The following is a 25,977-nucleotide window of genomic DNA, read 5'->3' as shown; positions in this document are numbered from 1 at the left end:
TCGAGCGGGTCGTCAGCTATATCCAGGTTCTGGCGCTTGATGATGGAGTTCCCGAGTGTGCTGTCTTAAAATCGAAGTTGCAAGATGAACTGAGAAATGCAAACAGTGTGAAGCCACTAGCATTTCGATATTCGAATCATGTACGTTTTCCTGTACTTTTCCGGTTTACAATCGAATATTCATCGATTCCCGGATACTCAAAAAAACGTAGCGTGAACCAGTAAAACTTGATTAAAACGTGCTGACACCAGAATTGTTTGCTTGTTTCGAAAATAAAAACAAATTTTATAACCAATATTTTTTGACAAAATATTCCGCCGCGAAATTCGCAAGAAATTTAAATACAATTAGTACAAGGTTGATTATCCGGGATTCGATTATCCGGAATATTCATTTGTTACTGTTTGTTTTTAATTTTTATCTTGAAATTTTATCTTTATTATCCCTTCCAGCATATTTGTTACCATTTCTGTCCTTTCCGGCATGTTAATGACATGTTGGAGGTAAATGAAACCAACCAGTGTCTAATTTTGTTTGTTTCTCAAGACTCTGCCATCTGTAGCATAATGTATTGAGTAGCATAACGAAAGAAAAATATTACTTTACGTTCGTTGATTACAAATTTTTCATGAATTTTTTGTGATCCGATTCTCCGGAAAATTCGATTATCCGGAGTGAAATTTATTTTGAGCTGTAATTATATTAGCTTAGTAGCAAAAAAATCCAAGCCTTTGCGAGCGGCCCTTAGCAGTTAACCGGCACATTCGTCATGGCCTAACAAAACATGCGTTTAGGTATGTTTTTGAGTTCTTTCTTCATTTTATTGAGCTCCTTAGCTTCGGCGACAAATTTCTTGGAATAGATCTTACGCTTTCGGTTGCTTTGAAATTCTCGTTAGGACCGTTGGGTACCGCATCGATATTCAGCCGCTCCACCACCTTCAACTATCACTTTGAGTTCGGGCGATACTAGATCCGATCAAAGTAACGCGACTTCGCCCTTATGGTATTGCTTGATGAACGACGCAACATCAGGCAGGCATTTCGTAGAATAAGTTTCACGTGGCCCGTCCGGAGCGAAAGAAAAGCGGCTTCGACATCCTCTTCTCGCTAATTGTCAGCCACGGCCAGGGATACCAAATGCGCAGATTTGTCTGCAAAACGAAGATTTTTGGAGTCCGTGTGCAGATTTTTAGTGATTTGCAGATATTTGCACTTTTTCCACGATTTCTGCAGATTTTTGTCAGAGTCTCCTTATATTTGCGCAGATTTTCTTAAAATGTGTGCAGATTTTTACAGACTTTTGTCCGCGTGAGCGAAATTTTTTCGGATCACGGGTAGATTTTTTTCAGATTTCGAGAACATTTTTCCGGTTTTTCGAGCAGTTGCAGACATTTTTCAAAAACATCTGGCATATCTGGCCACAGCAGCATTTTTTTAGGAAACTTGGCATATGAAGTAAAATACGAAATATCCTGCAGTCATTGTCATTCAGGGTGAGATAGGTCTTGTCGTCTATCATCACCTCCACATCGCGATTTACCGGGAAAGTCAACAGTTTGGCTGTTCCAATGCACCAGAAATCGAATTCAGGGGGGAATTTAGGTCTAGAGCTCTATAGCAATATTTTAGAAGAAAAATTTACTTCTAGAAAATTGTTATATATGAAAAAAAATTATGAAAATTATCAAAAATAAGGGTGACCCAAACAAATCGGTTAAATCAAGTATCTAGCTTTTTTATCTTTGTAGATAGCAGAGAAAGTTGTTAAACAATATTCTAGCTCCGTTTTTTAACCCTCTAGTGCCCAGTGCCGCCTTTAGACGGTCTTCAGTTGTACCTCTAAAAAGCTTCAATAAAACTGTCCTTGAGATTCTTTCAAATGACTATTTTTCATAGTTACCCTGTTTCGGAGCTGGTTACCCCGACGACCCAACGAAAAACTACTGATTTGATTATTATTATTCTTAAGATTCATAACTTTTGAACCAGTTAACCGGTCTTTTTGGATCAAATTAAAAAATGGTGCTTATTACGGGAGTCACTTCGCGGTGAAATATATTTCACTCTCACGCTCACTTCAAGTGAGGTAACAAAAATCACCTCCGTTAAGTGAGATTGTCAGTGAAGTGAAATTGAGAATAGGACAAGTTAAATATGGGAGTTTTCCAGCTCAAAAAATTTTATGTCCCGGGAAGTCGATTGAGCTGAAAGTTTGTATGAGGACATTTTTCGACAAGAGGAAACTTTTGAGCCCTACCGCTAAACGAAATTCGAAGGTCGATTTTTTCCTTACGTTCCATTGGCCGCAGCTAAAAAAAATTGTCTATAGGACTTTATTCATTTCACTCTGATTTCACCGTGAAGTGACGCCCGTAATATATTTTTAAAATTTTTAAAAATCTCTCCATTTATAGAGTCAAATGTGCCCTTTAAATTGAGACCATATTTACCTCACCAAACAGTCCCAAGCCGTGGTGTGACCTTCGCTGTATATAAAAGTCGTCTCCTTTCCACTCGGTCCATGGCTGCAGTTCTGCAGTCTGCGTAAGGTTCGTAGGTCGTCTTCCATTTGATCATCACCTTGCCCACTGTGCGCTGTGATCCGTCTCGTCCCTGACGAACTGATTTGCAGAACCATCTTTACCGGGCTGTCGTCCGACATCCTTACGAGATTCTCAGCGCACCGCAACCTGCCAAACCTGACGGAGTGGACGATAGATGGCTTCCTAAGCAGCTTTTGCAGTTCGTGGTTCATTTGCCTTCTTCGCGTTCTGTTCTTTATCTGCAGTCCACCGAAGATGGTAAACAACACCTTCCGAACCGATTTTAAACAGATTCCCCGAGCTGGCCCATCTAGTCTTGCTTCCTTATAGTTTCAGCCAACGTATTCGTCAATCTCCCGATAATTCCTGCCAGAGTCGTTCAATACCGGAACTCAATACACGCGACAATGACTTGAAAACCAAAGTTGACCGCATGTTCCTTACTTCTTTTCAGTTACTGTAATTATGATGTAACTTCACTAGCAGAAATACACACCTTTTATTCCCGAGTAATAGTAACAAAAGAAGTGTTGCTGGTGGATTATTGCCGTTGCTCAAATGTTCCGTAGTTCGATGGTAAATTTGGGTCAAGGTACTTGTATTGAACACGAATGTTGTCACAACCATGCGGGACGTGATGCACCTCCAGTTGTACAATCATGAACCGTGAACCGCTGATGGTTGGTGAGCAACTCTGTCTACGATAGTGTTGACAAGTGAGAGGAGGTACAGAAAAAAGGTAAGGTTCCTATGAAAATTCTGTTTAATGTTTGCTTTACCACAGCAAACATAAAATAACATTTTCATAGGGAACGCAATGAGTATTTCCGAGTCTTGTGCTTTTGAAAATTCGAAGTGGTGACTCGAAGTCGGCCATTTTTGGATTCAATGAGGTTTCACCTTAAGGATCAAAAGACTAAATATGAACGAGAGCTGAGAGATTCGGAGCGGCGAGTACTAGAACAGGTAGAAAGACAACGAAATAGGACCGGCGGCGAGTTCGACTGACATTCCGTTGTCGCGAATGAATGGGGACAGGATGTTCCCCATGAGGATTGTGTTAGGGTGAAAAAATTGGAAATGCTGGAGGAAATGCCGGCACTGAAAAGGAAAAGGAAGCAATTTGGAAGAGCGAAATCAATTTCCAATTCGGCAAGCACATGTCGATGGAGGCCAGGTTTCCAACCGAGAGCTAATGCTTTCCCCCAATATGTTTCGTTGAATCGAAGCCAGATCTTTGTGCGACAGGCTGTTAATAAGTAACCAACCATATTTTTAGGAAACCCAGGGAAGTGGCCGCTTTTCATAGCGAGTTACGAAAATTCATTTTGTAGGGAAAAACTTTGGAACGGTCCGTCGCCGTCTTTTTATTGGTTATAGTTCACACTCTGGGGAATAAGAAACGAGAGACGCCAGCGCCGATGGCAGGAAAATTGCAGACACTGATAGATTTTGGACTGGAAGCGCAAAATGTCTGCGCCACCATCGCTGCCTCAAGTCTCGACTAGTACAAATGCAACGTGTCTTTCCTCCAAGAATGAACCGAAAAACTTCCACCATCTACTCAGCTGAATTGGGCTTTTCATCGACCACATCTACCCGAAGTCACGCTTTTAGAACTCGCGAATTGGTTGGAAAAATTGGTTGAGGCGAAAAACGCAATCACGATGCCATCCATGAGTGTCCCGAAACCACATGTCCACATGAGTGTCTCGATAGACATGTCAGGAAAGAGGAAAGTAATCCCCCCACCGGAGCAACTGTGAAGGATCGGCCGCAGAGAATTTTAAAAGGGTGTGCTGTGTGATTGAACGATTGTAACGGCCCAGATAAGTGCCAAAAGTCCTCCGTCGACAATTCTAATGCCTTGTTAACACTATAGCGGATGTCATGTGATATCGCGTATCTTGAAATCAGAATCCATACATCTTGTTTTACGGGAAATCTGGATTATGACATTTGATATCCAGATTGGCGATGTATAACATTGTTTGCTAAGAACCGGGTCTCAAAGAAACTTCATATCCACTATGCTTTGACTAAACATGTGCTCACCAACGTCGCGAAAATAACTCGGTGGTGTTGGCATATTTCTCAAGAATAAAAAAACCTGCGAGATTTTTGAGCTCCCGGAAGTTCATACGGTTGATGTTCTCTCTAGTCCTAAGCACTTTACAAACTAATTTTATTTTAGTCATATAACTTACATTTTGAGTTTAGTAAAGCGGGCAATGTATGTAGTTTGCGAGAATGCGAAATTAAAAGGGAATAGAAGGTGTGACTTTAGGCTTAGAAAAAATTTCCCTCGTCCAGACGGGAGTCGAACCCGCAATCTCCGTTGTCTCCGGCAAGGTGTTTTGGCCAATTAAACTACTGGGAAAGGTATAACTCACTCTAAACCAAAATCGAATCACCCTCTACTATTGTGTTCCCGTATCCCAGCATGCCACGATGAACTGCACACACTGCCCTGTGGAAGTTTATTTTTGTTTTTGTAACTGAGAGAGTGGTCTCTTCACCCACTTTCCCAGTAGCTTAATTGGCCAAAACACCTTACCGGAGACAACGGAGATTGCGGGTTCGAGTCCCGTCTGGACGAGGGGAATTTTTGCTAAGCCCAGTCACACCTTTTATTCCCGTTCATTTTCGCATTCTCGCAAACTAAATACATTGCCCGCTTTACTAAACTTATTATCCTAAGCAGCCGGTTTCAGTATCGCAGGTGGAGGAATGAACCGATGCACATTGGTCGGAAAAGACGATTTGACAAACTTAATTCATTTGTGCTTAAACGGTTGAGTAATCCAAAGACAATGTTCTAAAGAATTGTTCACAAAAATATAACGGAAATGTTGATAAGAAAATTTTTTGATCATGGCCTACTATCATAAAAATAAAAAAACTAACCTTTGATACAGCGAAGATACATAAATAGTTTCTTCAGCAAAGTTGTAGAACTTTTCAAAATATGAAACTTTGCAGAAAACATCAAATTTCTGTGACTTCTATTTATTGAGATACGAAGCATTTCCTCCGTCAACCTCCTCAAATTTAATTTTTCTAGTATAACTTTTGAAATTTTTTTTTTTCATGCACATAATGTTCTAGGCAAATATGACCAACATGAAAATACAGGTTTCTTTCGAAGACAGCATGAAGCTGAAATCGTTCTATACTAAGTTAGAGCGTTTTTCCTTTAAATTATTGCGCATATTCAAATGCATATAGGGGAGAAAGAGGCAAACCGGTACACATCATCAAATACTTTTTTTAAAGCTTAGACCTTGTACTATAAGCTAGTTAAATTTTGATACTTGACAATTCATATATGAATGATTAGAGTGATGTTTTATGTATGTATGTTTCTAGGGTTTTCTATACAAAAACGCACCAATTTGAACGATGATTTGTGAATTTATGAAACAGATAACTCGCAATACTAATACATAACATACATACATAAAACATCACTCTACTCATTCATTTATGAATTGTCAAGTATCAAAATTTAACTAGCTTATAGTACAAGGTCTAAGCTTTAAAAAAAGTATTTGATGATGTGTACCGGTTTGCCTCTTTCTCCCCTATATGCATTTGAATATGCGCAATAATTTAAAGGAAAAACGCTCTAACTTAGTATAGAACGATTTCAGCTTCATGCTGTGTGTCGAAAGAAACCTATATTTCCATGTTGGTCATATTTGCCTAGAACATTATGTGCATGAAAAAAAAATATTTCAAAAGTTATACTAGAAAAACTAAATTTGAGGAGGTTGACAGAGGAAATGCTTCGTATCTCAATAAATAGAAGTCACAGAAATTTGATGTCTTCTGCAAAGTTTCATATTTTGAAAAGTTCTACAACTTTGCTGAAGAAAAGTTAGATTTTTTATTTTTATGATAGTAGGCCATGAGCAAAAAAATTTCTTATCAACATTCCTGTTATATTTTTGTGAACAATTCTTTAGAACATTGTCTTTGGATTACATCAACCGTTTAAGCACAAATGAATTAAGTTCGTCAAACCGCCTTATCCGACCACTGTGCGATGGCGTCTAAAACCCGCCTTGACTGAATAGTATACGGACTTTTATAGTATAATACAGAATGGAACTCAGTTAGAGGGATTTTGAATAGGGGAAAGGGGGACAGTTTCGGACAGAGATGGAAAAAACAAATGGAGCAATTTTCAACCAAACAAAAATAAAAGTAAGTTGGCAGCCCTTCCAGCAACAGCTACCATATAGTTTGACAGCTCTTGGTTGTTTGTTAGTTACGAAAACAACACAGTGCCATTTTTCATACATGTTTTCAACCGTTTGAACTTAAAGTTGTAAGTTCGGATGGTGATGGGGCACATTCGGACACTTACCAAATTTGTATTTGATTGTTGTTCATTAACAAAAATCGATTTAGACTGATTCTCAGTCCTAAAAATGGTTCGGAACTACGAAAGGAAAACCGATAGCGCAAGCATCAACGAAGATTAGCTGGAAAGAGTTTCTAACAGTACAATGTCTCTGAGACACGCTTCTTATACCTTCGGAATTAAAAAAAAACTACCTTGGGCTGTCGTCTGAAAAATTAAAGAAACTAAAAAACGGAAAAATCAGAGAGCTTCTCGTCCAAAAACTTAGATCAACAAGTATTTACGAACGTGGAAGAAACGTTTCTAGAGAAATATTTGATCGAAAGTTCCCATATGAATTATGGATTGACATACCGTATACCAAGGCGATTGTAAGATTGTTTTTTAATGTTCTGGAACACTTGAATAAGGTTCCAGAAAGCAGCGTAAGTGAACCAATTTGCTGTTGTTTGACAATCACGAATGCCATTGCAAATATTGCCGAGAAAATGGCATAGTTCTTTTATCCATTCCTTCTCATAGCCAGTTTGCTCGGTTTTTATTTTACGAATTAAATTTGAGATAAAAGGATGAGTTTCGAGATTGGTGAAGCATCTGATCTCAGTCTCTGCTTATACGGAAGAAAGAGTTGAAAATCACAAAATTTCCATTAATCTAGCAAAGTTTTTCAACACTGACCGAATGTTCCCCAGGACTGTCCGAAACATTCGGATAAAAAAGCAATTTTGAAAAATTCAAATAAATCAATCGAAATCACATTACCGCACACTACTAACACGCTTATATGATACTCCGACGTCCAAGTAACAGCCAGGATGAATTCAGATTTTTTCAAAAGTTAAAAAAATATATTAAAAATCAAGATAGAAAAAGTGTCCGAAACTGCCCCCCTCTCCCCTATAGTGGTCATCACAGTTTTCACATATGAGCCGTTGAGAACAAAAGTGGTACATGTGCCATTTTTACACTTTTTGGGTTTTTTGCATAAATTGATGCAGAACGCAATAATGTACTAGAATATCCAAGAAAAATCGAGATTTGATAACCTAAACCAAAGTTATAGCCAACACAATTTTTGGTAATTAACATAATCACCATTTCGTTGAGAGCCAAAGTGGTACATGTCCAGTCTGTGCATGTTAGATGAATTGTAAGTCAAGAATCTTAGGATATAAAACACATAATGTCTTCAGTAAAGTTGGTCAAGTGATTGAGTACTTTCCGATGAAGATCTGTCTTCTTTGGAATTTTCTCACTACGTGGTGCTAGTGTACTCGTGACTATTTTGTAACAGAAAGCATTTTACCTATTTCCAAATACGTATACATTAGCGCCACGAAGAGACAGAATTCCTTAACAAACAGGTCATCATTCTATAGTACTCAATCACTCATGAATGTTCTATGTCCTATGATTAGAGAGCTATAATGCATCCTTCATGTTCACACTGGACATGTACCACTTTTGCTCTCAACGTTTTCTGGTTGTCATTATTTTTCCCATAAAACAAAAGTGGTACATGTTTTTCCATTGAAGATTGTGTAAGTTTCTCAACCAGAACATGTTATACTTTTATGTACCGTCTTTTGAAACCTTTCCAGCAATGATTTAGTGCAGTTATGTGGGAAAATATTGTTGAAAATGATTTACTATTAGAGTGTTTTCGTTTACCGCGTCTCCTGAAAAATTTACTCAATGGCACATGTACCACTTTTGCTCTCAACGGCTCATATGATGTGAAGGATCCTATGAAGGAGTAAAAGGATCCTAATACTGCGTTGAAAGAATTCTCCTCGATCGAGTCCATTGGGATCTTTGGGACACCCGACCTGATAGCTTCAAAGGTTTTGTTTTCGAATGGTCTTGGTCGGTGTTGTCATCCAGTAGCTACTGTTGTACTACTTTCTTTGGGGGCAATTATATGACGACTACCACGTGACTGTACCCTTCATGAAATGCTACCAACAAGGTAAGAATCTTTTCCATGTTGACAAACTATCTTCGCTGCTAGCGCACACTCAGGACGACCAATGTACCACTGCGCTGATAGGCTAAACATAGAGTATCCATTAAACTGGGACACGGTTATATGGGAGAAAAGCGATGGTGTTATTTTTTCGCTCCCATGCACTTTTCGTGTTCCTCATGGGTCCCATAACAACTTTGTAACTTTTCAGATCGATCGGTGAAACGCCCGATTTGCGCCAGATTTTTAAAGCTTCCTAAATAGGAAATTCTCATGGAAAAACTCTTCTGAAGACCGCAAGGCGCTACCTTGCTTGTGAAAAAAGATATTCACCCCTGACTGATTGAATATCTGAAGAACGGCTCACCATTGAATTTTACTAGCAATACTGCAGTTTCAAACTTGTTAAATAATGAGTGAGCCTCCACTTCTAGCGCATGAATATGGTCTCCTTTCTACCGAATATACTATTCATGACACTTCTTTGTTGGAACAACAACCAAAAGGTCGCCTGCCGTTGGGCTGATCTAAGCTATGCTGCTACCTGCAACCCATCACTGTTAATGCTGCATCAGGAATCTTCTTTTTGGCCAGACTTCGTTGTCGACTTCAACATCTTCAACGGGATAATCGTACTACTGGGGTTTTGGGCTCATAACCTGTTGTAATCAGGTAATGGAATATCCTTGAAGACTTTTTATCTATCTGTTTTACTAGAAACCTGAAATTCAATTTTGGATAGCATACACAAATCTATCTTTCACTAAATCATAGTTTTCAACGCACTTTCCGTGCGGCTTTGGAAAAGGTATGTAAGGACTCTGTACTCACGGTATTTTTTAAGGATCTGCGCAAAGTGAAGATTCTTCTACGAAACCAGCTTGATAGATTCCCACGAATACATATGCTAGTGGCGACATACATTGGAAGAGTACTTGGAAAACTCCTCGTGGGCAAAATTGGGAATGGTAATCGCATGATAGTTCCCATAGTTCAGTTTTTCGTAAATAGGGCTTCAGTATCCCAAATATTTGTTTTTCTTCAGCTGCTTGATGGTTTCCCTAACTTCACTTATCGTGGGGGTAGCATGTCCCCCTCTACCTATACACCAGGTGTTCACCAAAATGCTGCTTCCCCGTTTCGGTCCCCTCGCAATCGGACGATCGCCAAAATACTTCCACTATTATCTCGGCACATTTTGGCTTGCGACACAAAGCCCCTACGGGATTTGTTGAGTTTCTGGTAGAACTTTCTAGTCTTATGAGAGTGATTCAGTTGCTCTAGTTCTTCGAACGTCTCATCTTCCTTTTTGGTATCGTATGAGTTTGGTATCGTTTCTGTTGGTCAGCTGATGCACGCTAAACTTTCCAATCACCAATTGAACGTTGTAATCCCCGATGATGATCTTAATATTATGTGTTGAGCAGCAATTGGATTTGCGCTCATTTATCAATTGACAAAGTAGTAACTTTGTTTTGCAAATGGTATCAGCGGTGAATGCAAAAAAAGGTTGCAATCAAAAGCGCAAACTGTTCCTCGAGCTTTTATGTTAGTTTATTACTATTAGTCTAGGCTTTGTTATTTTTTTCACCACAGCTAAGCCACTTGGTTACTACCAAAAAATGTTGTCAAATGTTATTGTATGAAGTAATAGAATTAATAGTGATAATGTGATGACTGCTAATATTAAGAAATTGGGTGTTCATTGAATGATACAACTCATTCAGAACGTGGTAACAGCTATTGCAAGAATACTAATTTCGAGCACCATATACCTACCTGCAAGCCCGAAATAAGATCATCCGACAGCACAAAGTTTTGGATAAGTTAGTAATATAGAACTATTTGCGAAGCGCTAGTCTGGCAATAAAACATGGAGTTTTGGTTGTTACAATAGCGGGTTTTTCTTAGCAAAATACACACAAGTCCACAAGTAACTAGCACCGACAGCCGGTAGTAGTCTTGAAGGAACCGGCAACAATTTCCTTCCTCGCGCACAGTTCTCTCAGCCGTCGCCTTTTCTCCTTAGCCGAATTCTCATCGATCCACTCGTATTGAAACAACCGATCGAGCGTTATCCTTGCGCTTGGTTCCGGATTCAACAGCTCGAACACGGTCCTGACCGCTGCCGTACTCAACTGCACTAGTACCGTGTCCTCGAAGTGATAGTTACGGCTTTGGTGACTTTCCACCAGGGTCTTCACGTTGCGATCGTCGAACGGCATACTGGCGTTGAACATCACAAACAGAATAATCCCCAGAGACCAAACATCCGCCGCCATCGGGTTGTACGGTTCGCCAAGTATCACCTCCGGGGCCGCGTAGGCAGCCGAGCCACAGTAGGTTTCCGAAACGTTGCCATATTCCTCCCCGCAGACTCGCGCGAAACCAAAATCAGCCAGCAGCACGGAGCCTTTTTTCGAGAGTAAGATATTTTCGCACTTCAGATCACGGTGAGCAATGTCGATCGAATGTAGATACCGAACGGCGTTGACTAGCTGCGCAAACCACAGCTTAGCCTGCGACTCCTTCAGCGCGCCATTTTTGTTAATGAATTTGAGCAAATCCCTGCCTTCGGCGTACTCCATAAAGATAAACACCATCCGCTCCCGCTTGAGAATGCTGTGAATTTTAATCACGTTCGGATGTCGAATCTTCATTAGCACGTTGAGCTCCCGGGGGAAAAACTTTTTCACAAACTCTTCCGTTCCCTTGTTGACGTCGACTACCTTACAGGCCAGCGTTGAAACGTTCTGATTTTTACTGATATATTTGGCTAACCGAACAGACGAAAACGAACCTTTGCCGATTTTTTGCCCGATTTTATAACCGTGTTGACCTAATGCACGCGAAATCGACGAACTGGACGCGAACGGCGACAGTCCTTCGCTACCACTAGTGCTGGGTGTTTTCGGTTTAGACATTTGATTGATTTTCTTATCGTTTTTCTTTAGAATTTAGCACAAACTGTCTGACTTTTGATTACTAGACCACGAAAAGGGTGACAGAATTTCGAGGCCGATCTGACACGCTTTACAAAGCAACTGCTTTTTCCCCAAACAAAGCCTACTTTGATTAACGTCTGAAGTTCGGATGCTTTAGCGATAGTTCGAAAACGCTATTTGAAAAATAAGAACAATTTTCGGTATTTTTTTCATAAAAACAATAATTACACAAGTTCTTTACACATTTTCAGCTGTACTGCGCGCTTCGCTTAGTTCAGAGTTCGCTACCTTATACTGGTACAATTATCGCTAAGGGGTGTTGTTTGTTTGCGTCAGACTAAACTACAGGCTCTCAGTTTTTTTTTGCTGCCACGCGCCACTCAGATCATACTGGCCGTAGTATCAACCAGAAGGCCGATGGGGCGTACAAAACGGAATTAGGTTCTACCGATAAATCGCTCTACTAATATGCGTTAAGAGATGACCTTAGCTGCAGTTAGTTGCTCTATAAATTCTAAGATCCACAAGCGCTTATACTCAAGCTAAAGCTTAGCCGTTTCATTACTCTGTACTGGTTCTACATTCAATCTGCGGAAGGGGAGGAGCAGGGTCGGGTTCTTAAACTATGCTTTTTGTTTATATCCCAATCAGTAGAATCATTATGTTATAAGTATTTTTGTCTCTACAAACGAAATTGCGTTCCTCGAAAATAGGAACGACTCTAAAAGCATCTGACCTCCGTTGGTTCTTGGGTTAGGTGAAATCGATTGCTTCACAAATAAAAACATCCAGTTGGGAGACACATCGGAAGGGTATATTTTTTACAATTCAACAAATAGAACATTGTCAGAGATTGAATTTGTTTTCTTATGTTTTTTGTTTTCTTGTTTTCGAGAGCACTTTTATCTACAATTTGTTAACGTGGCGTTACTACTTGCTTTTTCTCGTTTGAGCATTTATCTCTATCGAAAAGATTAGGCTGAACTTTTTACACGAATAGTTTACTCTATCGCTGTCATTACTGAGACATTAGAATTAGTTCTATTCCTTTGCTTCATTTACAAACAATATCTTTCTTTCTGTCTGTCTGTCTTAAAGTATAGCTTAATGAGTGTAATCAGGCTTTACAGGTTGTTGTTGTTTGTTTGTTAATTATTTAGCTTACTTTTGTATGTATTATGCATGTGTTGGGGTTTCTGTTAATGTTACTGTTCACTGTTGCGATCTGCCGTCGGTTTACCGGACGACAAATTCTATGACACTTTCGGTTTTCTGCTTCGCTTAGCTTCAATTGCTCTGTCCAAGCTGCAAGCAATGCTGCGAGACGGGGACGACTCTAGTACCACTAGTACATGACCTCGTAGACTGTGGCCTTTTTATCGCCCGATCCGGTCACGATGTACTTATCGTCCGCGGAGATATCACAGCTCAGAACGGAGGATGATTCCTTCGACTGTTGGGAGGATGAAAAAAAAAGTTAGAATGTTTCAAAAAGCACATTTAGAGCAGGATATTTACCTGGAAGATCGATGCACCGTAGGGCGTCTTCCATGCGTTCAGCAAATTGTCCTTGCCGGTGGACACAAACCACTTTCCGCAGGCGGCGAATTTCAAACTGAGCACACAGCTCTCGTGCAGGTGGAGCTGATACTTGTCGGGTTTACTGGCGTGCAGCACCTCAACGTTGGAGTTCTCCATGCCGACCGCGAGCCATTCACCTGAAAAATATATAAATTGTTGATAAATGTCTATCTCAAGTTTACTATACTTCATAAAGCAAACACTCACCAGTTGGACAGTAACCAAGCGAGAAGATCTGCGAGGTGAAGTCGTGCTGCTGCAGTTGGCGACCTTCCCGAAGATCCCAGGACCGCACGGTGTTGTCCAGTCCTCCGGTCCAAAGTTTTGTACCATCAGCGCTAATATCAATGCAGGATGCTCCATCGGTGTGACCTTTTTATTAAAAATAAGAACCATAAAATTTTTGATCATCTTTTTTCAAGTAGGCTTTCAAACATACCTTGGAACTGCCGCACCAATGTTTGGTTTTGGAGATCCCACACGGCAATATTGCCATCGGAGCAGCACGAGAAGCACACTTTCGAGTCGGGAGAGATAGCAAGCGCATAACAGGCGGGTGCATTCGAGGTCAGCTCCGCCTTGATACGCGGGGTTGGACTAGCGAGATCCCAGATGGATAGATTGGATGCCTCACCGCCGACGATCAGCGTTCGGCCGTCCGGAAGCAGCTTCACTGAGCGGATGTAGTTGTCGCGTTGCTGTGAAATAAAAAAAAAAAACATTAGTTCACGTTCATTCCAAATTAAGAAAATAACAATAAACTCACCAGACAATCTAGCTGAGACACTGGATTCTTGTTGCTGGGCTGGGAAATGTCCCACGCCTTGACGCAACCTTTACCACCGGTGTACACGTACTTGGTGGGGTTGGAGATCGTGACGGCGCATACAACTTCGCCGTGGTTCAGGGAACTAATTTGCCGAGCATGCCGAGGTATCCCCGTACCTACCAGGGCATCCTGAGGAAAGGGCACCGGCTGCATTTGGCCTTCCGCGTTTACGTGAAACGAGTACGCACTGGAAGCAAATTTAGAAAATAGTAAAATTAGTTGAAAATTAGTTATAGATCGAGTCAGTTATAAAGAACTCACGGTTTTCCTCCGGGAATCGCCATCGGACCGAGCGGTGCTCGCATCTGCGGATGGGGATCGAAAGCCAGCGGAGCTCGGGCATAGTTATTGAGAGAGTGCGGCAGGTTATTGTGCACTCCAGGACCACCGTAGGCGGCTTGTAGATCATGGGGAGCTCCTGTTAATTAATCAAAGTAACAAAAAGTAAGAATTTGAGCCTAAAGTACTTTCACAAAAACTTACCATTGAGTGGTCCTGCGAGGTACGGTGGGTAACCCGGATTAAGCACCGGGGGCTTATTCACTACCTTTGGCACCCCGTTGCTGGCTGCGGAATTGGTGGGAGTGGCAGGTTTGGCGATTGGAGTCGTCGGTTTATCATCAAGCTTCTTGTTTGAAGGAGTGGACGCATTCGAGGAGGTTCCTGAGAAGGAAAGGATTGAGTATATTTCCCACTAGCAGTGAAAACTTGTTTTGTTACCTGATCGTGGCGAATGGGTACCGATGCGATCTCGATCCTGGACGTCCATCTTTTTGGCCATCATGCCGTTTTCTCGCGGTGAGGCTGTTCCTGGAATTAGAGAAGATATGAAGTTTGTTATGTGGTACTATTGAGACATTGAGTTTAAATCAGGAGCTTGAGAAACTGAATTATTATCTGTGATTCAATGATATTGTTTTTAATCAAAGCCACAGTTGAAGGTTTGTTGAAACAGTCTAGTAGGGCACAAAGCTACTTAAAAAGAGATGCTCGACATGTGCCAGTTCAAGTAACACAGTATGGGACACTTCGACTGACTGCTTGTTTTTTGTGTGCACTTGGACTGACAAATCCGAACTGTCGTGCTTAAATTCGAACGTCCTGAACTTTACACTAGAAATAAAAAACTTGAACCGATTCCTAGAACTGGGACACTAGGACTGTATACCTAAAATGAGTGATTTGGGACACTTGAACGAGCAAATTATGCAGAGACACCTGGCTAAAACTATTTGGAACGGGGCACTTGGAATAATGAAGTTTCAAACTATGTTTTTTGAACAACAAGCAACTGGGACACTTTAACACCTGTTAAAAGGGTATAAACATCCAAATGATTTGAAGGCGCTTTATTTGTTAGAGAATTACACAGTGTAAACTTCTCTGTTTGTTCTGTTTTGAACTTGTGAGTATATGATCATAAACTCTTAATGTAGAAAACTTAAGAGGAATGTGTGGATCTACATTCTTGACTTGATACATGAGTATGGGACACTTCAATTGATACAACTGGAATACTTTGACAGGGGTATATGAAGGGTGACACTTGTAGCGACAAATTCTAACTTGAATGAGACGTTCTACTTGTCCCATATCGTAAATTGGGACACTTTACAGAGACAATTTGACTGACTGCTCGGTTTATGTGTGAACACCATGAATTGGCACGCATGCATCGGAGCGCTGTTTACTCGAATTGGGATACTTGGACTAACAAGTTAAAGTGGGTTTTTTAGACAGTGAAACTTCAACTGGGACACTTCGAAAATTACACCACTACTTGTAGCTTATAAAGAAAACATTTAAACTTAATTTTCAACAGATGTTGAGGCACTCCTCAGTACATAATTGCCTTAATGTAAGCTTCCATGTTTGAGAATATATGATCATAAACTCTTGATTTGAGACACCTAAACAGGAATATTTTGACCAAATTACTTGAACAAATTGGTACAACGGGGATACTTTGGCAGAAGTAGAAAAAGGGACTTGAATGAGACTGGTTGAACACATGCATAAATTGGCATAGGATGAAACGTTCGGAATGGGACACTGGAACACATAATCAGGCATTCTTAAACAAGTTTTCATGAGAAATGATTCAAGGGCTCCGCTTTCCTCCGCTTATCTAAGCTTAAGTTAAGTTATCAGATAGAGATATTAAGACACTAACACTTGAATTAAGATGACATATTATCTCGGACTTATCTGGACCCTATACCTGAACTGAGTTACTTGGGACACTTGAACGTGCAGCTTATACTGACTTTTCTTTTCTAAAGACATTTGGAACGGGGCACTGACACCAGTAAATTTTAACTTATTTTTTGGACGGTAGTGCAAAAACTGGGACACTTCGACACCGGCGAAATTGGGTACAAATATCTAGCAGATTTTGAGGCGCTCTTAATAAAGCCTTGATTAGAAACATGTGAACAGAAATATTTAGACCCAAATACTTTAGTTGATGACTTAACATGGAACACAGGACAGGAGTCAATAAAGGGCGGCATTTGTAACGGCAAAATTTGACTTCTATACTGAGATTTTTTCTCTTGGACCACTTGTATTGAAACAGTTTACCTCAAATGGGATACTTGGATGAGCACTTTAAAGCAAAAGTTGGGACAGCTGGGAAAGTTGGGACATTCAAAGTTTCTACTTAAAATGGACCACTTTAAGTGGCCATTTGACATTTGAAAACTTAATTAAGCAATTTTACTGAAATTACTAAAATTGGGACATTTGAAACAACATAAATCTGCCGAAAAAAATGCTGCTCTCGAACTTCTCTGCACTTAAACAGATTGTGAATTACTGTATTTGAACTGGGACACTAAGACCGACAAGCTTTATCTGGGACACTGGAGTTGGAACATTGGCACTGAAATGTTTGAGCTGATTTATCAGACGAACGAATTATTTGAATTGGGAGGCTTTGACTGGGACACTTAGTCCGACACACTAGAATTTGAAATGCTTAGAAAACGATAGTTGAATCCAGTCACTTGACTACTGAAACTAGGGCGACTTAAGCTCAACACTTGAGCTATAATACATGAATTGATTCTTAAGGCTGGAACACTTTGATTAGAATTCTCGGACTGATATATATGGACCCTATTCCTGACCGAAGTTACTACGGACACTTCAACATGCAGTCCATGCTACAACTTTTGGTTAAAGATATTTGGAACGAGGACCAGTAAATTTCAACTTGTTTTCAGGACACAATGATGGTAAACTGGGATACTTCCACACCGGAGAAATTGGATACAAATTTCCAACACATAAATTCTTGACTGGGAACATCTATAGAGAAATACTTGAGCTGATCACTTAATACGGGACACCGACAGGAGTCAATGAAAAGTGACACTTGTAACGGCAAAAATTGGACTTCTGTATTGAAATAATTTCACTTGAACCAATTGTATTGAAACAGTTACCTCAAATGGGACACTTGGATGGGCACTTCATTCCTTTCATGGAATGATAGGATGCTAGCAAAAGTCTGTACTGGTTGGGACTTTTTGGACTACTTGAAATGGACCACTTCATGTGGGTCCTTGACATTTGTATACATATGCAAGCAACTTCCAACTACTAAAATTACTTAAATCGGTACATTTGAATCAACATGCTCTAGAACATCTTCGCACCTGAGCTGTGAAATTTGGCTTACTGTGTTTGAGCTGGAACACTAAGACCGGAAAGCTTTCATTGGAACACTCGAGTCGGAACATTTGCATTGAAACATTTGAACTGAGGTATTAATTACTTAATTTGGAAAGCATGGGAAACGATAACTAAATCCAGACACTATGAAAGTACGTAGACTATAACATTTATCCTTACGCTTTAAAACTGAGACACTTTGAACAGGAAACATTTTTAAGAGCAGATTGCGATACTCATTTCTTGTTCTAATCTAAAACTTGTTGTTCGCTACTCATTTATAATTAGCTTTCAGATACTGCATCTTTTATTTAAGACACTAGAACTGAAATGCTTATGCCAGGACACTCGATTAATGTCTCAATTTGAATTTAATGAAAAACATGATCGTAAAAATTTTTAAGTGTTGTCTAAAAATCCAAAAAAAATGATGTCGCTTGTTAATTTATCCAATCAGAAACGCTGACCTAGCACTCTTGAATTTGGACATATAAATAGAGCGCCTTAGTCAGGACATAGGGAATCAATATTTAACTTGATATTAGGAATAAATTACTCAAACTTAAAACACTTAAATCAGAATATTTGATCCCTAAACATTTTAATTAGAGCCCATGTACAATGATTTGGGGCACTTCGACTCGATACCTGAAGTTGGACTACCAAGGAACTGGGACACCCAGATTGAAAATAAAACTTTCTAACATCTTTCCCTTGTTTTTAAAATTTTAACTTTGAAATTTAATGTCATAGGTTTTTTCTTGTAATCTTAGAGTATTTTTTACTTATTCATTGTACTTGTATGACGAGAATAAGACTGAATTGAGCAACTTTGCACTCCTTTTATCCTAGAAGTTATTCAGATTAACCTTCAGAAAAGTCTAACGTTTCTGAACTTCTGGTCAATGAATCTTAAAGTGTCAATGAAGTGTCTGATTTTAAAATATAAAAAAATGGGAATTTGAGATCCTATATTGGAAAAAAGAGTTTTCAAAAAACATAAATTGGAAAAAAACGATAGGTAGACAGTTTTATTGCCTAAAACTGTTCTGAACATTGCAAAATGGACACTATGGGAGAAAAAAAGTGTTCTAACAGAAAACTTTTTTTTTGAGGGACCAAATTGGGACGCTTTGACTGGGACATTCGAACTAAACCACTTGAACTGAGGCGATTGAATTGAAGCGGCGCTTGGGAAAAGATAATTAAAACGGGAGACTTGGGTTAGCGAACTTGAGCCGAAATAATTGGGATGCCCAGCTTTCTTGTTTTATTCTGAGAAAGAGAAAGTGTTTGGAATTGGAACATGAGAACTACAATGGGTAAGCTTGAACACTTAAAAATATAACAAAATACTTAAACTGAGATGGTTGAAATGGGAAACACGGATAGAAAAATTCGTACTCAGCCGTTTGAACACGAATGCTCCTATTGGAACCTTAAGATGGAGATATTGATCCAGAAATGCTTGAATCGGGACACTTTAAACTAATAAAGCAATCAAGACAGCAGTGGTTTTACTGGGTGTTAAACTTGAGTTATTAGACTGTCAAGCTTGATGTCACTTTGAGTTAAGTTTTTCAATTGAAACCCTGCAGTTGAAACACCTTGACAAAGTTTTTTTATTAGGGACACGTGGAACAGCAAAACTGGGACACTGAGATCGAAATTTTGTAGCATATTTTGAGCAGTATTTCTAGAGACTTCGAGAACAATTAGGTAGGCAGATAAAAACTATACTGAACCTGACTTCTTTGCACACGAACAGAAGTGCCTAAACCTGTGAATCTGGGATTGCCATGTTGGGACACTAACACCGGAAAGTTTTAATTGAGACACTCATGTAGGAACATTTACGCTGGAATATTTTAACTGAGTTATCTTAATTGGAACGACTTGACTGGTAGACTTAAAGTGAGACACGCGGATTTGGAACGCTTTGAAAGGATAATTCGGTCTAGACATTTGAGTAAGTAAACTTAGTAGTTTATGAATACCGTAAACTGGGGTGACTTTGATCACCGGGGTGACTTTGATCACTGTATCATTTTTTTGAAAATGTGGTAAAAAAGTGCTCGTAGTGCTTGAGATTTGTCGTAATCTTCACTAATTGCGTGGATATATGTTCGCATTGCTACTATTCATGCATTTCCTGCTATTTAAAGAGTGTTTTTCATGCTAAAGTATTAATTGAAAATAAAGTGTATTTTTGGCGATTTTTGTTGCATACAAACAATCGGCTCAAGCAGATTCAAAACAACAAGTTGCAATACATTCTGTGCCGAACACGCATCAGTACTGGACGTGTTTGGTGATCGGTCCGATAGAGTATAAAACAAAAGACGTGTGAACAAGTGTTGGCATTGTTTGCCTGGTCAAGTGAAATAAATCCGGGTTCAAGGTCGTGCCTTTGTGCAACTGTTTCGCATCGTGACTGCCAGCTGGTGCGTAAGCCGATTTGGCTGCTGGCTGGATTGTGCTACAGCAGTGGACGAGACACAAACGAGGAAAAAGAAGAAGCCACCAGTGTCAGCGAGTTGTATCGCTGTGTGGAGTGATCTCACACCTGGCTCGCTGCTGGTGGCTGTTTGGTGCTGCTGTATTGGTGCTGCTGGCTGTAACGGCTGCTACTTCGAACGATCGGACAACCAACCTTACTGGAAGGGAGAAATAAAAAGGTACGTGTTCTTGTCAGCGCTAGTGCGCTAAACATAGCGCGATGGATGTAGATCCCTCGCCTCCCGCGCCACCATCCCCGAACCCCTCTGACCCTGACCCTTCTGTTACCCCCTCCCCTGTTCATTCTTCAGTCCCCCCTCGCCCCAGGCTTTACCCAGACGGAGCCCAGGGCAGCTATACTGTTTATTTTCGGCCAAAGGCAGGACCGAAATCGAAAAAGTTGAACCTCTTGCAGATTTCTAAAGACCTGACGAAGGAGTACAAGGGCGTGACCGAAATTTCCAAGGTCCGGCCTAACAAGCTCCGTGTCGTGGTCGGTGACCTGAAAGAGGCCAACGATATAGCTTGCTCTGAGCTCTTCACACGCGAGTATCGCGTTTACATACCCGCACGAGACGTGGAGATCGACGGTGTCATAACCGATTCGAGTCTGTCCGTCGAGTGTATACTGCAAAGTGCCAAAGGGTGCTTTAAGAACAAAACGTGTCCCGAAGTAAAGGTGCTCGACTGCAAGCAATTGCGGTCAGCATCGATCATCGGTGGCAAAACAGTATACACTCCGTCAGACTCGTTTCGAGTTACGTTCGCCGGGTCTGCACTACCAAGCCACGTCTCGATCCACCGGGTTCGTCTCCCTGTGAGGCTCTACGTGCCCCGCGTCATGAACTGCCTGAATTGCAAGCAGTTAGGCCATACAGCCGCCTACTGCTGCAATAAGGCACGTTGTGGCAAGTGTGGGGAGTCTCATGCGGAAGATTCTTGCAGTGTTAACGCTGAAAAGTGTATTCACTGCGGAGAAAATCTGCATGAGCTCTCGACATGTGCGGTGTACATGCAGCGCAGGGATAAAATAAAACGGTCTCTCAAAGAGCGTTCAAAGCGTTCCTACGCTGACATGCTGAAGAAGACCGTTACCACTTCTCCCGTTACTTCGAACCCCTTCGATCTGTAGTCCTCTGATGAAACCGATTCTGACGATTCACCAGCGGGAGCGTCTTACGCCAATCCTGGGGAGTCTAGAAAGAGGAAAAATATTTCCTCTCCTAAACTTCCCAGAAAAGGTCCTAAGATTTCTCAAAGTGAAATGAAAATTACAAACAAACCAAACAGTGCTGCGGAAAAACCGAAGCAAACTCCTCCTGGGCTGGCAAATTTAAAGTCCCAGAAGGAGTTCCCAGCACTGCCAGGAACATCTAAAACCCCAGTTGCTCCTTTTACACTCCCAGTTGATGAAACAAAATCTGGATTAGTGAAATTTTCTGACATTGTGGACTGGATTTTTGAAACTTTCAATGTACCCGATCCAATTAAAATTTTTCTTACAGCATTCCTCCCAACAGTTAGATCATTTTTGAAGCAGTTGACTGCCCAATGGCCTCTCCTTGCAGCGATTGTATCCTTCGATGCCTAATTCAACTGCGTATATGAAGGATTCTATCTCTGTCTTACAGTGGAATTGTAGAAGTATTTTACCAAAAATTGATTCGTTTAAAGTTTTGATAAATAAAAACAAATGCGATGCATTTTCCCTTTGTGAAACTTGGCTTACTTCAAATATTGATCTCAACTTCCATGATTTTAATATTATTCGCCTTGATCGAGACACCCCATATGGAGGAGTACTTTTAGGGATTAAAAAGTGCTATTCTTTCTATCGTATTAACCTCCCCTCGATTCCAGGCATCGAAGTTGTCGCATGTCAAATGACAATACAAGGTAAAGAGCTTTGTATTGCCTCAATATATATTCCCCCAGAGCACAGGTTGGGCAACGGTTGCTCTTTGATTTAATAGAACTTCTTCCCTCGCCACGTTTGATTTTGGGAGACTTCAACTCTCATGGTGTGGCTTGGGGTTCCCCCTACAATGATAACCGCTCCTCCTTAATCTATAACCTTTGCGATGACTTCGACATGACTATTTTAAACAACGGTGAAATGACACGTATCCCGAAACCTCCAGCGCGCCCAAGCGCTTTGGATCTATCCTCATGTTCGACGTCGCTACGGTTGGATTGCACATGGAAGGTAATCCTCGATCCTCACGGTAGCGACCATCTGCCTATTCTTATTTCAATTACTAACGGGTCAACTCGCATGCGACCAATTGACATTCCGTATGACCTCACACGAAATGTCGATTGGAAGTTATACGAGGAAATGATTTCAAAAGCGGTCGAGTCGATTCAACATCATTCACCACTTGAAGAATACAACCTCCTCGCGGGCTCGATTCTCGACGCCGCGTTGCAAGCCCAAACGAAGAAATATCCCGGCGTAACGGTCAAAGAACGGCCTCCCACTCCGTGGTGGGACCAAGAGTGCTCCGATGTCTACACGCAAAGATCCGACGCGTTTAAGGCCTACCAGACGGGAGGTATACCTGGCGACTATTTACGGTATTCGGAGCTTGATACCAAGCTTAAAAGCTTGGCTAAAGCAAAGAAACGTGGATATTGGCGTCGGTTCGTGAACGAGACGTCGAGGGAGACATCGATGAGCACTCTTTGGAACACAGCCCGAAGAATGCGGAATCGCGTAACGGTCAACGAAAGCGAGGAGTCTTCAAGTAGGTGGATATTTGATTTTGCCAGGAAAGTATGCCCGGACTCTGTTCCTGAGCAAAATATTGTTCGCGATGCGTCTCCGGGCCACGACGCGATAGAATCACCTTTTACGATGGCAGAATTTTCAGTTGCCCTCCTGTCCTGTAACAATAACGCGCCTGGATTAGATAGAATCAAATTCAACTTGTTGAAGAATCTACCCGGCAATGCCAAGAGGCGCTTGTTGAACTTGTTCAATAAGTTCCTGGAGCAAAACATTGTACCGCAGGATTGGAGGCAAGTGAAGGTGATCGCCATCCAAAAACCAGGGAAACCAGCTTCTGATCACAACTCTTATAGGCCGATTGCAATGCTATCCTGTATCCGGAAATTGATGGAAAAAATTATACTCCGTCGTTTAGACCACTGGGTCGAATCAAATGGTCTACTATCAGAAACTCAATTTGGCTTCCGCCGTGCCAAAGGGACGAATGATTGTCTTGCGTTGCTTTCAACAGATATTCAGCTGGCGTATGCTCGTAAAGAACAAATGGCGTCTGCGTTCTTGGACATTAAGGGGGCTTTTGATTCCGTTTCTATTGACATTCTTTCGGGTAAACTTCACCGACAAGGATTTTCTCCAATTTTGAACAATTTTTTGCACAATTTGTTGTCCGAAAAGCACATGCATTTTACGCATGGCGATTTGGCAACTTTTCGCATTAGCTACATGGGTCTTCCCCAGGGCTCATGTTTAAGCCCCCTTCTTTACAACTTTTATGTAAATGACATCGACGAATGTCTGGCAAATTCATGCACGATAAGACAACTTGCAGACGACAGTGTAATCTCTGTTACAGGAGCCAAAGCTGCCGATTTGCAAGGACCATTGCAAGATACCTTGGACAATTTGTCTGCTTGGGCTTTACAGCTAGGTATCGAATTCTCTCCGGAGAAGACTGAGATAGTAGTTTTTTCTAGGAAGCATGAACCTGCTCAGCTTCAAACACAATTAATGGGTAAAACGATTTCTCAGGTTTTGGTACACAAATATCTTGGTGTCTGGTTCGACTCTAAAGGCACCTGGGGTTGTCACGTGAGGTATCTGATGAAAAAATGTCAACAAAGAGTGAATTTTCTTCGTACAATAACCGGACAATGGTGGGGAGCCCATCCAGGAGACCTTATAAGGCTTTACCAAACAACGATATTGTCTGTTATTGAATACGGGTGTTTCTGCTTCCGCTCCGTAGCAAACACACATTTGATCAAACTGGAGCGAATACAATATCGTTGTTTGCGTATCGCCTTAGGTTGCATGCAGTCGACCCATACGATGAGTTTGGAGGTTTTAGCTGGAGTACTACCATTGAAAAACCGCTTCTGGAGCCTGTCTTCTCGTATTCTTATCAAATGTGAGGTCTTGAACCGTCCCGTGATTGAAAATTTTGAAAGGTTAATCGAACTTAATTCTCAAACCCGTTTTATGACATTGTATTTCAATCACATGTCCCAAAATTTTAACCCTTCTTCGAATATTCCAAATCGTGTCGACTTATCAAATACTTCTGATTCTACTGTGTTTTTCGATACATTCATGATAGAAGAAACTCGTGGAATCCCGGATCATTTACGCGTGCAGCAGATCCCCAAAATTTTTTCCAATAAATATCGAAACATCAACTGCAACAATATGTTCTACACTCACGGATCACTTCTTGATGGGTCCACTGGCTTCGGTATTTTCAATAACAATTCAACCGTCTCCATAAGCTCGATAATCCTGCTTCTGTTTACGTCGCAGAATTGGCTGCAATTCAGTACACCCTAGGGATTATCGAAAAATGCCCACGGACCATTATTTCATCTTAACGGACAGTCTCAGTTCCATTGAGGCTCTCCGATCGATGAAAGATGTTAAGCACTCTCCGTATTTCCTGGGGAAAATACGGGAACATCTGAGTGCTTTATCCGAAAAATCTACTCAGATTACCTTAGCGTGGGTCCCTTCTCACTGCTCGATACCGGGCAATGAAAAAGCGGACTCTTTGGCTAAGGTGGGCGCAACAAACGGTGATATTTATGAAAGACCAATTGCCTTTAATGAATTTTTCGCATTTGTACGTCAGAATACGATCATCAGTTGGCAAAATGCTTGGACCAGAGGGGAATTGGGAAGGTGGTTACATTCCATAACCCCCAAAGTATCGACGAACCCGTGGTTCAAGGGGTTGGATGTAGGTCGGGATTTCATTTGCGTGATGTCCCGGCTTATGTCCAATCACTATAGATTTGACGTACATCCAACCAAACGACAAGAACACGTTAAGACCCCGGATCCGGCAACTAGACCCGCACGATACTCTCAGGTCCCGAGGGAGACAACCCAATATGCCAGTCCGTAATATCTTGGCCCAGCAGCGGAACATATTCAATATGCTGCTTACCTATGGCGATGGAAAACCACCAAACAACAAATCAGTGCTTTTAATGCAAAACATTCTAGCTTTAAGTTAGATTTAGTTTCAGCTCGTAGTCGGCAGCGAGGATAAAAAATTTGCTTTTAGTTATTAAGATACTTTAGAAAGTAAACTACCAGATATAATTGGCGCCGTTAAACATTAAATTGTATTTGTGCCGTGTCAAATAAATTATAGATGAAGAAAAAAAAAGAAGTTGCTTGATATTTTGCATTTATGAACTTGGATTTTATAACTAAAACATTCGAATGAGACAGAGTCTGATATTCAGACGTCTTTCGTCACTGTACTGGAGTACATTATGCGAAAACCGAAATGAGCATGTAACGTTAATACCTTCTGTTGTTACGGGTCGAAAATT

The 25,977-nt window shown here is 40.9% G+C and overlaps 2 protein-coding genes across 5 annotated transcripts in view; both read right to left on the bottom strand.

Annotated features, from left to right (window-relative positions):
* Positions 1–10,773: 10,773 nt before the first annotated feature.
* Positions 10,774–11,929, bottom strand: LOC129720111 (testis-specific serine/threonine-protein kinase 6-like). Its single transcript, XM_055671533.1, has one exon. It carries the CDS (start codon positions 11,802–11,804, stop codon positions 10,818–10,820), a length of 987 nt encoding a protein of 328 aa, XP_055527508.1. The 5' UTR covers positions 11,805–11,929; the 3' UTR covers positions 10,774–10,817.
* Positions 11,930–12,001: 72 nt separating this feature from the next.
* Positions 12,002–25,977, bottom strand: part of LOC129722436 (protein groucho-like) — an 86,294-nt gene continuing 72,318 nt past the window's right edge. For all 4 annotated transcript variants that reach the window (XM_055675884.1, XM_055675886.1, XM_055675885.1 and 1 more), the window contains exons 10-17: positions 14,956–15,045; positions 14,719–14,898; positions 14,497–14,653; positions 14,173–14,422; positions 13,846–14,104; positions 13,614–13,778; positions 13,344–13,543; positions 12,002–13,278 (exon numbers count right to left, since the gene is read on the bottom strand). In XM_055675884.1, coding sequence (XP_055531859.1) covers positions 13,171–13,278; positions 13,344–13,543; positions 13,614–13,778; positions 13,846–14,104; positions 14,173–14,422; positions 14,497–14,653; positions 14,719–14,898; positions 14,956–15,045 — 1,409 coding nt within the window. In that variant the 3' untranslated portion in view covers positions 12,002–13,170. The remainder of the gene's footprint in view (positions 13,279–13,343; positions 13,544–13,613; positions 13,779–13,845; positions 14,105–14,172; positions 14,423–14,496; positions 14,654–14,718; positions 14,899–14,955; positions 15,046–25,977) is intronic.

The sequence above is a fragment of the Wyeomyia smithii genome, chromosome 2 (genome assembly GCF_029784165.1).
Source record: "Wyeomyia smithii strain HCP4-BCI-WySm-NY-G18 chromosome 2, ASM2978416v1, whole genome shotgun sequence".
In the NCBI taxonomy this organism is placed as follows: Eukaryota; Metazoa; Arthropoda; class Insecta; order Diptera; family Culicidae; genus Wyeomyia; species Wyeomyia smithii.
This window is presented reverse-complemented; position numbering and strand designations above follow the sequence as displayed.

Coding starts and splice junctions, on each gene's coding strand:
- LOC129720111 (XM_055671533.1), bottom strand. CDS start 11,804: ATGTCTAAACCGAAAACACCCAGCACTAGTGGTAGCGAAGGACTGTCG.